At 37.6% G+C, this 14,706-nt stretch overlaps 2 protein-coding genes and 1 pseudogene across 3 annotated transcripts in view; 2 read left to right on the forward strand and 1 right to left on the reverse strand.

The window, feature by feature from the left end:
• The first annotated feature begins 1,859 nt into the window (after positions 1-1,859).
• LOC103943966 (thiamine phosphate phosphatase-like protein) lies at positions 1,860-5,230 on the forward strand. Its single transcript, XM_009354346.3, has 4 exons — positions 1,860-2,167; positions 3,535-3,656; positions 3,761-3,962; positions 4,821-5,230. Exons 1-4 carry the CDS (start codon positions 2,030-2,032, stop codon positions 5,094-5,096), a joined length of 738 nt encoding a protein of 245 aa, XP_009352621.1. The 5' UTR covers positions 1,860-2,029; the 3' UTR covers positions 5,097-5,230.
• A 4,882-nt stretch (positions 5,231-10,112) lies between these two features.
• The window catches only part of LOC103943970 (mitochondrial carrier protein CoAc2), a 5,129-nt gene continuing 535 nt past the window's right edge, over positions 10,113-14,706 (forward strand). The window contains exons 1-7 of one of the 2 annotated variants that reach the window (XM_048586898.1): positions 10,113-10,454; positions 11,129-11,214; positions 11,298-11,505; positions 11,611-11,737; positions 11,847-12,031; positions 12,115-12,237; positions 12,321-12,435. In XM_048586898.1, coding sequence (XP_048442855.1) covers positions 10,296-10,454; positions 11,129-11,214; positions 11,298-11,505; positions 11,611-11,737; positions 11,847-12,031; positions 12,115-12,237; positions 12,321-12,435 — 1,003 coding nt within the window. In that variant the 5' untranslated portion in view covers positions 10,113-10,295. Of the gene's footprint in view, positions 10,455-11,128; positions 11,215-11,297; positions 11,506-11,610; positions 11,738-11,846; positions 12,032-12,114; positions 12,238-12,320; positions 12,797-14,706 lie in introns of those variants that run through there. The other variant, XM_009354352.3, reaches the window with a different exon arrangement.
• Positions 13,130-14,706, reverse strand: part of LOC103943969 — a 1,893-nt pseudogene continuing 316 nt past the window's right edge.

The following is a 14,706-nucleotide window of genomic DNA, read 5'->3' on the forward strand; positions in this document are numbered from 1 at the left end:
GCTTTTTGGCTAACCATCTCAATCAATGACTAGTTCATTCAAAGTTTAAAAATTATCAATTAAAATACAAATCAATTTGATTCTGTAAACCTAAAATTATTGGATGTGTTTGGATCATATTGTTTCTACATCACCTACAAGTCAAATAACTTTTGATCGTTGAGGCCTGCCACTTTTTAATAGTACAATAAACCCAAAGATATTTTTTAGGATATTCCATTGTCCTCAAACAGACTGCTTAGTGCTTATTGTGTTCTTGAAAATTCCAACAAGGCTCAAAATAATGTTTATTTAGAGACATTTTGATAATTATTTTATTTTTGTTTTTCAATTTTGAAGTTATAACGTTTGAAATAGTTTTTTTTTTTTTTTTAACAAACGATATTATTCACATTAAAAGGAAGGGGAGTTCACTCAACCTCACAATGAGCTTACAATTGTGATTACAATTTTTTATAAACTAAAAAACCAAAATCAAGCAAGAACTTACCAAAGTATATTTCAGTTTTGATCAACATTGAAAACTAGTATTATTTTAATATAACGATGTATCTACAATAAAAATATAGAATTCGAGCCATATAATGAGCTAACTATAGACTATGATCACGGCCATAAATTTAAACTTATTAAACACAACGATGTGGCTTAGGTTCAAGATGAATTTTACGGCTCGTATTCCATACAACATTATGTGAATTTGATTGTTAACGCTAGTGGTCAGGAAATAGTGAAATGCATCTACGAGTGTTTCTGTTTATAAAAACGAGAATTGCCATAATAAAACCACCAACAACGCACTTTTTAAAGAAGAAAAAGAAAATTTGAACTTTAAGGGGGCGTTTGTTTGCCCTCACTAGGTTGGACTGGACTGGACTGGACTAACTATTAGTCCAATACTGTGTTTGTTCCATGCTGGGACTAACATTAATGAGACTAAAGGGGACTAGCATGGACAAAACCCTTCACTAAGAGGTCTTAGCGAGACCCCCCAATAACCATGGGACTAGCTAAGACTATCCTCTCTTTCTCATCCTCGTCATGCTCAACGACCACTCCCGACAAACTCCTCATCATCTCCGGTCACCTAGATCAATCATTAACTTTCCGACTCTCTTTCAGATCCATTTCACAACCAACTTTCATATAAAATATACCATATTGAAGCTTGGAGTGACAAGATTACGATTTTACCTGAATCAAGGCCAAAATGTGGTCGAATGTGGCCGGAAAATGGCCTGGAAATCTCAGCCTGTTTGGGCTTCTTCAAATCCATGACAGATTCGAGCATTCAAAGCTAAGATCTCGGTCTAGGGATGGTGATGAATTTTTTGGTGGTGCTAACTTCATCCAATTTAACAAGGGTTGGCCGAAAAACATATCGGGAAACCTACAACTCGTCGGGAAAATTGGAGCCGTGAGGTTCCATTCGAACAACGCATAGCTAGGGAGGGAGGGAAGACAGAGAAATAGAGACTGGAATCAATAAGGAGTTTGACCAGGAATGAGAAAGAGACATGAATTGAGAGGTCTAAGAGGAAAAAAAGAGGGAGAGGGTGGGACGATGAGAGAAGAGGAAAAGAGTGGACGGAAATGGTAGGAAAAGATGAAGAAAAAGATAAGATCATAATAAAATATTAATAATTATATATTAAATAATATAATATTAGAATTTGTTATTATCCAGCTTCTTAGTCCAATACTGCACCAAACGCTTCACTAAGTTAGTCCAGTTTAGTCTAGTCTAAGCCAGTCCAGCTTAGTCCTTGAAGCTAATCCAGTCCGAGATAGTCCAACGCAACAAACGCCCCCTAACACTCCTAACTTACAAATTGGGAGGAATATCGTGTCCAAGGATGAATACTTTTGTATACGAGAAAAAACACACACGCAACAAAGTATCAAGACTCCCGACAACAAAAAAGCAGAAGCCGTCGTCGCTTAACTCTTGACTGACAGTTGACGCGTTCAGCTATTTACCGTGAAACCGCTTTTCTGGGTCGCCGGGAAACTACATCCGGCGAGCATAATGGCGGGAATAGTCGTGGTTTTTGACTTTGACCGGACCCTAATCGACGGTGACAGCGATAGCTGGGTGGTGACGGAGATGGGTCTCACTCAGCTCTTCAATGAGATTCGCTCTACTCTTCCATGGAACTCACTCATGGTCTGTACTCTCTCTCTATCTAGATTTACATAAAAATGGTGTTCTTAGTGATATTTTATCCTCTGATTGGTTGCTAAGAATTGGGGAAAGAAAAGAAAGGAAATTTTATATTTTGAACATTTAAGAAGTGTATTAATTGAGAATTTGAGAGATTTGGATGAATTTATAAATTTATAGATTTTTATAAGGTTTAATTGATTTGTAGGAATTCCATATAAAATTTTGATTCAATTCTCTCGAAATCTTATGGAGAGATGTGAGATTTGTGGATGCTTAAAATACATTACGAAATCTCTCTAATTCCGTTTTCTCAAATTCTTTAAAATTAATTTCTAATTAAATATATCTGGAATGTTATAAATTTCTTTAAAATCCTAATTGAATACATCTTGAATATTAGAGAATCTCTTAAAATCTTGATTAAATATGCTTAGGGAGTGTATTCAATTGGAATTTTAAGGGATTTTAATTCTTTTAATAAATTTAGGGGTATTCAATCAGGATTTTTAGGGAGTGTACTCAATTGGAATTTTAAGGGATTTTAATTCTTTTAATAAATTTAGAGGTATTCAATCATGATTTTAAGTGATTCTCTGAAATTTAAGATACATTCAATTAGAATTTTAAGATAGTTTATTAAAATTCTTAGAAATACGGTGTATTCAATTAGGATTTTAAAGATATTTATAACATTTCAGGTGTATTCAATTAGAAATTGATTTTAAAGAATTTGAGAAAGTTGAGGAATTAGAGAGAATTAGAGAGATTTCCTAGTGTATTTTAAACATCCACAAATCTCACCTCTCCCCATGAGATTTCGAGGGAATTGAATCACAATTTTATATGAAATCCTAAATCAATTAAACTTCATAAAAATCCACGGATTTATAAATCCATTAAAGTCTCTCAATTCTTAATTGAATACACCCTTCATTAAATTAATTAAAATCCCTCAAAATCCCAATTGAATACACCCTCTAGCCTGATAAGAACATGAAAAAAGATTGAGAATTTTTATGCAAATCACTGTGTATGTCTATTTTGGATACTATTTGGGTTTGCATTATTGCTGAGAGATCCTTGCATTTGTGGGATTTTAACATTGATCATGGACGCAAGGTGCTTGTAGCTCAGTTTGCAGCATTCACCTCTACATCCGAAGTCCCGAGTTTGATCCCCCTTCAACAATATCGCTTGTACAAAAGAAAATGCATTGATCATGGACTTATTGGGTTTTTTTTATGTTCAGTTTTCCCACCCTCTTTTGGCAAATTGGGAATATTCACAAAGTTTACAACTATGATCGAAAACATGTTATGATGCCGAACGACTTTAGCCTTGTTAATGTTTATTGTTAAACCTAGTAGGATAGAATGACGGAGGAGCTGCATTTACAAGGAAAAACTTCTGAAGATATTAAGGAGTGTCTTAAAAGAATTCCAATGCACCCGGGGGTAACTGCAGCTATTAAGTCAGCTCACGCTTCGGGGTAAGTATTTCATCCAAATCCTTATGGTCGATTGTAAGTTAGTTATGTTTTTCTTATGGATTGGTGGTGACTGAATGTTGTGGTGTTCAATGTCATTGTTTCAGATGTGATTTGAGGATAGTTAGCGATGCGAATCGGTTCTTTATTGAGGCTATCTTGGAATGTCATGGTCTGTTAGGATGCTTCTCACAGATCGTCACAAACCCAACCTCTGTAGAACAAGATGGAAGACTCAGAATATTCCCACACTGTGACTTAGGTTCATCGTTTCATGGCTGCAATCTATGCCCTCCAAATTTGTGCAAGGTAAATTTTCTTTACATGCCAATATGCATTTGTGTCCTGTTTGATGCTTGTGTATTCAGAGTCTGAGTATCATCCATTTTTTCGTTATATATTACCTGCGTGTCTCTGGTGTCATACTGCTTCACGAGTACTAATTGGTTCGGATGATTCAAGCTTCTCTTTCGATACAAATTACGCACTGTCATTGAGGTACTGATATACATAGGGTTATCGAGGAATATGGTTTTAATGGCTTTCCGAGGACTGCATCATATGGTTTGGACCGGAAACAAATAACAACAAAGCAAAGACAGACTCAGTTTGTAATTTCTTTTTCTTTTGTGAAGAATTGTTTCAAGAACAACTGATGGACATTTCTATTGTATATATTGTCTGGTTTCTAGAAAAGATCACATTTCATCTAGGAGCCGCATTGTAGTGTGGTACACATTTCTTTCTAATCTGTTTCCACTGGCATTTAGAAAAACACAAAACTTGGATGCCGTTTTGGCTGCGTGATAGGTTTGTGATAGAGGTATCAATATCATATCCCCAGTCCTTCCATGCTAGCCCTTAAGGTAAGTGTGTTGTTTCCGTAGAATATGCAGAACAAAATGATTTGATTTCTTTTCTATCACTCACCCTCCTAACTATTTCACACTACGTAAAACTAAAAACTTATACCGATTCTGCTATGGGGGTGAACGGATGGTTCTTTTGAGGACAAAAGTTTTGGAGCGGGTCTAATGCTAGTTTTGCTTCAATTCTATTGAGGCTTATTTCCCTTTCAATATGTTTTACTGCATAACTTTTCTCCTCCTCGTTACAGTAGCTTTCTTCGATATAAAACTGAGGTTCTGACTATGGTTTCCTTCTTAGGGTGTGGTGATCGACCAAATCCGAGCTTCTGTTTCTGCCAATGGGAGGAAAAGGTTTGTCTACTTAGGAGATGGGAGAAACGATTATTGCCCGAGTTTGAGGCTTGTAGAAGGAGACCATGTAATGCCGAGGAAGGACTACGCTCTATGGAAGCGCATTTGCAGCAACCCGGTGCTTATCAAGGCTGACATCCATGAATGGAGTGATGGAGAGGAGCTCGGGAAGACATTACTTCACCTCATCCACAGAATTTCTTCTGAAGAAAATCAAATGTAGTGACCCCCATATGCCTGATGAAGCCTTCAAACTCGTAAAAGAACTTCCTACAACGGGTATGCCATTGTGTCAGCGTCCCAAGCCATTCAGACACTATCATATATGCAAGCTATAAATTAAAAATTGGCACTGCATGATTAGTTTGGGATATCGCCAAATTTAAACCAAAACTATTTTATCACCAGCAGTAGAAGGCACAAAATCCCTTCTGATAGAATATTTCCTTTTAGATTTTCTTTTTAATAAACTATGAAAAAATGTAGACCTAGCATTCGTGTCGTTTTCGTGTTATACCCAATATCTTAAAGGGTCGTATCGTGTAACACCCGTTAAAATAAACGGATAAAACGATCCGACCCGAAATCAACTCGATCATATTAATAGGTAATATGACCCGATCCGTTACCCATTAAAGAAAATATATTTTAAATCAATAAATAATCAAATGAAAAACATAGTACTAAATAAGTATATACTTACCATATTGTCACATTGAAAACATAAAAACACATTTTTCTTTTAAGTATATATTTACATACCCAAAATAAGAGCATAATAAAAAAAACATTAGAAAATTACAAAATATCAAATGTTCAAAAGATTTGCAAAATTAAGGACATTGGAACATTAGAACATTGGAACCTTGCACATTTTCTTCCAATCAAACCCTTCAATTATCGAAACATGATATCAAAGATCTAAACCGTTCATCTTCTTACATTCGCCAAATGATCATGTTTTCAAAAAATGAAAATTTAAAAAATGAAATTCAGTAAGAAGAATAAAGCGTAAATGACAATCGACGGTTAAACATAAATTTAAGGTTTATTGATTATAGTGTTGGATTTCGAAGCTAACCCCTTCATGAAAGTTGTAAAGCTTGTCACTATGAGTGATCGTATATTTTTTTTTTTTACATTTTTTATATTTCTACAATAATTATTATTAATTTTGCCCTCATATAAAAAACATTATTCATGAGGGTTTGGAGGATTTTAAAAATTTAAACGATAATGTAAGTGTAACCATTATCTACTCGTAGAGGAATAATGATGAATCACGATAATGTAAGTCTAACCATTATTCATGAGGGTTTGGAGGATTTTAAAAATCACAACGGGTATGCTATTGTGTTAGTGTCTCAAGCCATTCATACACTATCATATATGCAACCTATAAATTAAAAATTAGCACTGCATGATTAGTTTGAGATATCGTCAAATTTAAACCAAAACTATTTTATCACCGGCAGTAGAAGGCACAAAATCCCTTCTGATAGAATATTTCCTTTTAGATTTTCTTTTTAATAAACTATGAAAAAATGATTCCTTAGATTGTTTTTTATTTTCTAGACAAGTAGATATGAAATTCCTTTATTTTCTTTAATATTCTCATCGGCTGCCACGTGTTACACGCATCATTGTTGCAACTTGGTAGTGGAATAATTAGAATAAATCATGTTGTTTTGTACCGAAAAGAGAACCATATAATATCCATTCTTCATTGAGCATATACCATAAAACAACAGAACATGTGTGATTAGAAGGCTTAATCGACTGATGACACTGAGACAATAAGAATTCAAGTCGAAATTGACCAAAGAGGTCTTTGATTTGTAGCTGAGAAAGTAGATGCACTTGTTTTCAATTTTGATACACAGATATATTTATATTAAAGGTGAAGTGAAGGTGTAAATGGTTTCAAACTCGCGGTTCATGAGATTGAAATATAAGACTTCATACTAATAAGCGAGGAGGAATACAGTTAAAACGTAGTAATAAGTGACAACTTGTTTTCTATTTTGTGTGTAAATTTTTGGGTAAATGGTTATTGAAGACAAAATAGGAGTCATTTAGAGTGGAGAAAATAAAAATAAAAATGCAAAAATTTGACAAGAAACTACAAAAGAAATAAGTATGTTATTGCGAACTGTATCGTTAAAATTTTCGGGTTGCTTGAGCTGCTTTGAAGAAGGATAATATGTACACTTTATTTTTTATCTTCCTGTTTAACTTTTAAGATGGAGTTTCTCAGATTAGGGGTGGGTAAATGGGCCCTGGACCTGTGGGTAGGGATGGGTCCTATACATTTTATACATAAAACGGGACGGGTTGGAGACAAGGGCCCCTGGCCCAGACCTATCCACCGTCCAATATTGAGATTTAGACCTCTCAACTCTCGACTCTCTTAGTCTCGCAACTTCGTCCATTCGTTGTCGATTGGTCCATTTGTCATCAATCTGTTCGTCGTTTCTCCGTCTAGTATATGTTTGTCTCTGTCCGTTCTTTGTCAATCAAGTTCCTTCACCGTCTCTGTTGATCAAGGTCGCCGTCAACCCTCGTTTGCTAGTTTGTAATTTGAGATTCTTCAAGAGAGTCTCTAAGGAAATCCGTCGAGTTTTACTTGATTTGGTTCTGATTTGGGTTTTTTTGTTCTTTCTCTAATTTGGGTTTTTCTGCATTTGGTTCTAGTTAGGAACTTAGTTGGATATGAATTCTAGACTTGGGATTTTGCATTTTGGTTCTAGTTAGGAATTTGCATAGTAAGGAAATAGAACATAAACACAAGCATTACTGACACGCTACCTTCATAAAATTTGCATCAGGTTTTTCACGTTAGATTAGGAAATAGATCATTGGACCTCTTGGAATTGGCCTGTATCAAACGGGTCGAGTTAGGTCCAATTTTATTTTTGAAAATATGACGACCCGCTCACCTTGTTTCATTTCCAAACAGGTCGGTTTTGGTTCCACTAAATTTAAACCCGATTCAGCTTGTGCCCGCCCCTAACGTAGATATCCTAGTCAATTGTGTTTTAGGCACTCTTAATATTTAATAATCTTGTCATTATTTAAAATAAAAAAATCGAATTCGATTCCCTTTTTTTTTTTTGATAAATAAAATATATTGATGAGAAAAAGAGAATACAAGCAGGAAAGAATAGCTGAAAATACAAACATGCAACAAAAAGTTGCAGCTAAAAGAAAAACAGACAGCAAAGCTAACAACGTTGTATCAAAGCAGCAAAAATAAGCACTAACTATTCATAGTTATATTCATTTCCCATAAAGTATAGTCATTAGCAGCGAAATGGGTGATTTTCAAAGAACTCAATAGAAGACTAATGGTGGACTTAATTGAGATGAGAACTACCGCATCGGGTTGACATGAGTTCTTGAATCTACAGTTGTTTCGCTCCCTCCAAACATAATACACATTAGCAGGACTTAACTTCAAAACTATCGATGATAGAGATTTTCCCTTGCAACAGCTAGTAGCCCACATGACAAAAAGAGGCCAAGGGACACCGCACTTGAATAGCATCGAAGACCAAATACCATCGGTAAAAAGACACTTAAAGAAGACCAACCTACCGTAGGCTTGGATTGCTGAAACTTATCCTAAGCAGAAGCAGTAGAGTAGATGCCAGATAACGAAGGAGTCCATTGAATCATATCACCCAAGCTAGGATTTGCCACAATATTAGACATAGAAATTTGAATTTCCAACAACTCATGAGAAGAATTATTAGACTAGTACCAATTAGAACCATTCCAAATATTGCAAATCAAAGCAGTTTTTGGAAGCCTGGAATCAGCAATGATATGGCAACCTTAATTGACAACAAGAGGACCTACAGGATGCCAATTATCATACCAAAGAGATGTTCCCTTACCATCTCCAATTTTGTGGAAAAAGAAAAGCCGAATAGAATCTCTCAATCGGAGAAGCTTCCTCCAATTCCACGATCAATTTTGGAGGGTCTTAATATGCCAAAAGTTCATATTTCTCAAAAGATAGATTGTAACCCAGACAGACCAAATATTGTCTTCATCGATGAGTAAGTTCCAGATGTGTTTAACCATAAGCACTTTATTCCAGTGAATCAATTTTTTAATCCCAATACCTCATTCAGATTTAGGAAGACACACATCATCCCAAGCAACTTTAGCAACTTAATGACCCGAAAGCTTACCAAACCATAAAAATTTTCAGACCCTTTGCTCAATATCACGGAGAATTTTCTTAGGGAGCATAAGGTGTGACACCCAAAGAACTTGCATACTATAGAGAACAGATTGAACAAGTTGTAAACGATTGGCAAAAGAGAGGACCTTGTTCTCTTCAAGCTCTAATTCTAGCCTCAACGCGCTCGGTAAGAATGGAGCAATCTTGCAAATTAAGCTTTGTTGAAATGAGAGGCACACCAAGGTAGCGAATAGGCAACATTCCTATGGCAAAATTGAAAAGAGGCGTAATTCTGGAAGCTCATCTCATCCACACCCGCAAGAAAAATTGAGCTTTTAGTTGGGTTGGCCTTAAGACCAAACAAAGAATTGAAGCCACATAAAGAGTCCTTCAAGATCTTAGTTGAATGATAATCCTTTCCACAAAACATAAAGAGGTCTTCAACAAAACAAATATGAGCAAACTAGACTGCCTCATAGCGCCAATGGTATTTGAAAGAAGGGCTAGCATTTATATTAGAGATAATTAATAAAGAGGGCACCTCCATAGCAATAACAAAAAGGTAAGGGGACAAAGGATCCCCTTGTCTCAAGCCTCTCTTACTAGCAAAGAATCCCGTCAATTCACCATTTACAGAAATGGAGGATTTGGGGAACGAGATACAGTAATGGATCCAATTGATCATGACAGGAGGGAAGTTGAACACCGCCACTTAAGTAAATGCTCTTACTCAATTGAATTACAAGTTCTTTACTAATTTAATCAGAATTTAATGTTTTATAAATAAATGCTCTAACCAGGCTTTATCACTTCTGTTAAAGTAAATTTGATGTCGGTCAATCCTTCCACTACATCGAACTCTTTGAGTGCCCAATTACAATCCTCAAAGGGCCATGATTCAAAACTAGCCCACTAATTGGACGGTCCTGATCTAAAAAAATAAAATAGAACTGAAAGCAGCTGAACAAAAACTCCGCACCCAACAATTCTTCTCTCTCTCTCTCTCTCTCTCTCTCTCTTACATTAAAAAAAGGGGAATCTTAAAGTCAAGCGTGTGCTTCTCTGACTTGAAGAGACGTTTTCTTCTTCACCCGATACATATAAAATCCACAAGCAGCACAAAAGGAGACGTTTCGATTCTTCAACCCATTCCTTCCTCTCTGCTCCAACTCTTCCTTCAATCACACACCCAGAATCTCTCTCTCTCTCTCTCTCTCCAAGTTTGCTGCAATGTCAGAGAAGAGGGAAGAGAGAGAGATGAACGTGTACCTGGACGGGATGATAGAGTCCATGCCTGTGTTCGCCAAGGAGCTGATCGCCGGTGGCGTCGCCGGCGGGGTTGCAAAAACAGTGGTTGCGCCACTCGAGCGCATCAAGATTTTGTTTCAGGTGACAATTGCGTTAAATTCTTCTGGAGATTTGAACATCAATTTGGTTCTTTCCTTCTTTTTGCCGGGGAAGTTACTGAAACTTTTGCTTCTTGATTTTGGGAACTGTAGAGATTAGTAATGCATTTTTAGTTTTAGTCTGTTGGGTGTTTAAGTTTCTTGGATTTGTTCATTGGGTAGTTTGAGGTTTGATGAAAGATGATTACTTTTAAGTGAAGCAGTTCAAAATTGAATGGATTGTGCAAATGGGTTTCTGTTGGCTGTTTTATTGATTGAGTAACAATGTGATCAAATAAGTTGATTCAAGGGCTTGTTTTATTCGGTTCGGTTTCCCGATACTTGTTTTTTTCCATGGTCAGTACACATCGTAAGGTTTTTGCCTTTCTGGATAGATATTAGATGGATAACTTTTGGATACCATGCCATTCAATTCTCCTTCCCCTATCCGAAAACTAAAACAAAAGGAGAGAATTTGTTTTCAGTACCTGTGTTAATTTCGATTGCAAGTTTTATGGGTCGGATTTTTGTGTTCTTCCCCGAGGTGGGCAATAGAAGTTAAGATATGCCCTCTTCTTTCACATGTCAATCAGAAACAAGTTGCTAACTCTAACTGGATTTACCAGTAAGTTTTTGTCGATAAGTACATATGATAGCTTATTTATTTATCTTTTGCAGACCAGAAGAGCAGAATACCACAGCATCGGGCTTTTTGGATCCGTTAAGAAAATTGCAAGGACAGAAGGGCCCATGGGTTTCTACAGGTGGATACTTGAGTCTTGAGTAATGAGTCATTTATGTGAAGGGTGTTTTCAAGTTTTCGATCAACTAATGAGTTCTCGTACAGGGGAAATGGAGCTAGTGTTGCAAGAATTGTTCCATATGCAGCCCTCCATTATATGACCTATGAGCAGTACCGCAGATGGATTATTCTCGCCTATCCTGACGTTGGGCGGGGACCTGGTCTTGATCTTGTGGCAGGATCTTTTGCTGGAGGAACAGCTGTGCTTTTTACTTATCCTCTTGATTTGGTTCGCACAAAGTTGGCCTATCAGGTAACTAACTGAATCCTGACAAACCTCTCACAAGTGTTGGAGTTGGTTGTTACACCCCAAAAAAGGTTTCTTGAGTACAGCCACATCTTTTTTACTCTTCTGCAGGTTGTTGGTTCACAGAAGTTAAATGCTCAAGGGGTACTGAATTCTCAACAAATATATAAAGGAATTCTCGATTGTTTCTCAATGACTTACAGAGAGGCTGGACTTAGAGGCCTCTACCGTGGCGTTGGTATGAATTTGAAAACTGCTTGTTTCATCCACTGCTGTCCTTGTGAGTATCTATAGCTTTTATGATCTTTGCAAGGATTCTGCATTTAATGGTTTAACATTATTATCAGCTCCGTCGCTTTATGGGATCTTCCCATATGCCGGTTTGAAGTTTTACTTCTACGAGGAGATGAAGCGCCATGTCCCTCCGGAGCACAAGAAGAGTATTGTGTTCAAACTCGTATGTGGTTCTGTTGCTGGTGTATTAGGCCAGACTTTTACGTATCCCCTTGATGTGGTGAGGAGGCAGATGCAGGTAATTTGCTTTTCAATGGTCCTCAAAATGATGTTTGAATAATAAGAATTTGTGACATTAATGGGGGAAAATCCTGCAAACAGGTTCAAAGAATCATGGTATCCAGCAGCCCAGAGATGAAAGGAACAATCGAAACCCTTGTTATGATCGCTCAAAAGCAAGGATGGAAGCAATTGTTTTCAGGACTTAGCATCAATTACTTGAAGGTGGTAAAGAACCTAGTCATTCTTTGACAGAAACTTCCCATTGTCTTTCGTGTTTAACCATGTTTTTTGTATGTGTAATTCAGGTCGTACCATCTGTGGCAATCGGGTTCACAGTTTACGATATAATGAAGTCCTGCCTTCGAGTTCCATCAAGGGACGAAGCTGAAGCTGTGAGAAAAGTGGTAACCAACAAAAGAAGTACCCATCCATCCTCCCTTGACTCCTAGTTACATTTTCTTTCGGAATTTTAACTTCAAACAAAAGTCCTACACAATGATTCGGAGCTTTTCCTTCCCTTCTAAATCGTGAATTAGGTTGACTTGTTGTACCAACCATACCATTTTCAGCTGTACATTTCATTCTTTGAAGCTGAATAATAGTCCATCAGTAGGTTAAACCCTTCCCTTAGACATCGTAGAAGCTCTAGTTCCACCGATTAAGGTAGGAGAAATCGTCGATTAGACTACTTTGTACAAGAGGTATCCAAACAGGGCAATGTATACTTAGGATAGAAGATTCTCATTCAATTGAATAATAAGCTTCGAGATGAGTTTAAGCATTCGGCGGATTGTCATTATCTTATGCGGTTAAGATCTCTTCGTTCATTTTACTTCTGATAAATCCTGATCTTACTTTCGTGATTCATCTCACTATCTTTTCGCTTGAAGATACTGGTTCTAGAAACTCAAATTGCACCGAATCAATGTTTCACAATTATTCACCACTGCCATAGAACCAGATTCCATTTTTTCCCATTTTTCGGCGAAAAAGGAATTCATTCTATACATGATTCTTCACTATTTGCAGTCCCCATTAGCAGTTGCCACTTTTTCTTTCTTCTTTTCCAGGATAAAACAAAGGAAAGGAATCATACACAGCACCAGACACATGCTTTCAGAAATAAAACATAGAATTAATCGAGCAAACAAAACATCTTGTTTATTTGTTTTCCATTAAGTGTGAATGAATTTAAGTACTAGAATAATCTACAACGAACGACACTCATAAATTTTGACAAAGTTAATTTCCAGCCAAAAAACTTACTCTGAATTTTCTTGCTGCAGAGCATTCAACATTACATAACTTTGCACCACAGCCTTGTCTCTTGAAAGCTTTATCAACTAACTGCGGATAAGTTTACCAGTAATCCCCACAGGAGCACTTCCCATCCCTGAAATGATGGAACCGCTTGTTATCCCTAACGATCAGCTCCCTCCCAACAATCTTCGACATGATTTTTATCGCATTATGGCAGTCACCGCAGATTCGAAGATTCTTAATTATCCTCAGAGTTTGCCTTGCTGGAGTACTGATCAGACCATAAGCAATTGCCAAACGCTCGCTATGATACTGCAATGCCTGCTCTTTTGCCTCCTGATCGATGTCATGAAGAACGTATCTTGTATCCGGCACATAGCCTGCTTCCCTCATCTGTCCTTTCAAACCTTTCAATTTCTCATACGCCTCGTTTGTACTCCGATACTCACTCACCTTATTCTTCTCCTCTAGCATGTTAAGCTCCGAGTGCTTCTTCCGCGGAGGCAATGGGATTTTGTCAGCATTGGCCTTAGAAGGATCAATATTAACCAACAATTCCTCCGCACGATCTTCAAGTTCAATATCTCCATGAATTCGCGCAGAGTTCCTAAGAGCCTCCCAAACTTCAACTGTAGGCTCAAATGGCATTTTCTCAATGAACTCCTCGACTTCATTCAAATGACCAGACTTCCAAGAACATCAATAAGTCCTAAATAATGCTCAATCTCCGGTACAATCTCATACTCATTCTTCATTGATTCGAAGAGCGCAAACCCTTCTTCTACAGCTTCCGCACTAGCACACGCCCCCAACGCCACTAAAAAAGTCTCCTTATCGGGCTCCAACCCCGAATTCCTCATTTGTTCAAACAACAGCATCCCCTCGTCACCCTGCCCATTCACTGCATACCCAGTGATCATCGAATGCCACAAACCAATGCTCCGCTCGCGCATTCTATCAAACACCTTGCGCGCATCTCTCATACTCCCACATCTCCCATACATTTGAACCAATTTAGTGTTCAACTCAATATCCCTGCGAAACGGCGACTGTCTCATGAACTCGTGGACCTTCCTCCCAATCTCAAGCGACTTCGATCCATCACACGATTCCAATAACGCACAGAAAACTCCGTAATCGGCGGAAACACCTCGACCCATAAACTCCAACGCTTCTCCGACCTTACCCTCCTCGCACAAACGCATCAAATCCACATCTTTTGAGTTCAAACGTAGTGGGGCGCTCACAGTTTGGGTGTTCGAATCATTTCTGTCAACTTTTGGTTCATTTGGTTGCTGGGTCCTGTTGTCCTTGCGTAAAGGTTGGGTCTTGTACTGGGAATTGGCGCCAGATGTTGTGCGTGGGGCCGGAGAAGAGCCGTTGTTGCGGCGGCGGACTCTGGGATTGTTGGCGCTGGGGACGGCGGAGGTG

Source organism: the organism of the source record quoted next, unplaced genomic scaffold (genome assembly GCF_019419815.1).
Source record: "Pyrus x bretschneideri cultivar Hongxiangsu unplaced genomic scaffold, Pyrus_bretschneideri_v1 Contig1, whole genome shotgun sequence".
In the NCBI taxonomy this organism is placed as follows: Eukaryota; Viridiplantae; Streptophyta; class Magnoliopsida; order Rosales; family Rosaceae; genus Pyrus; species Pyrus x bretschneideri.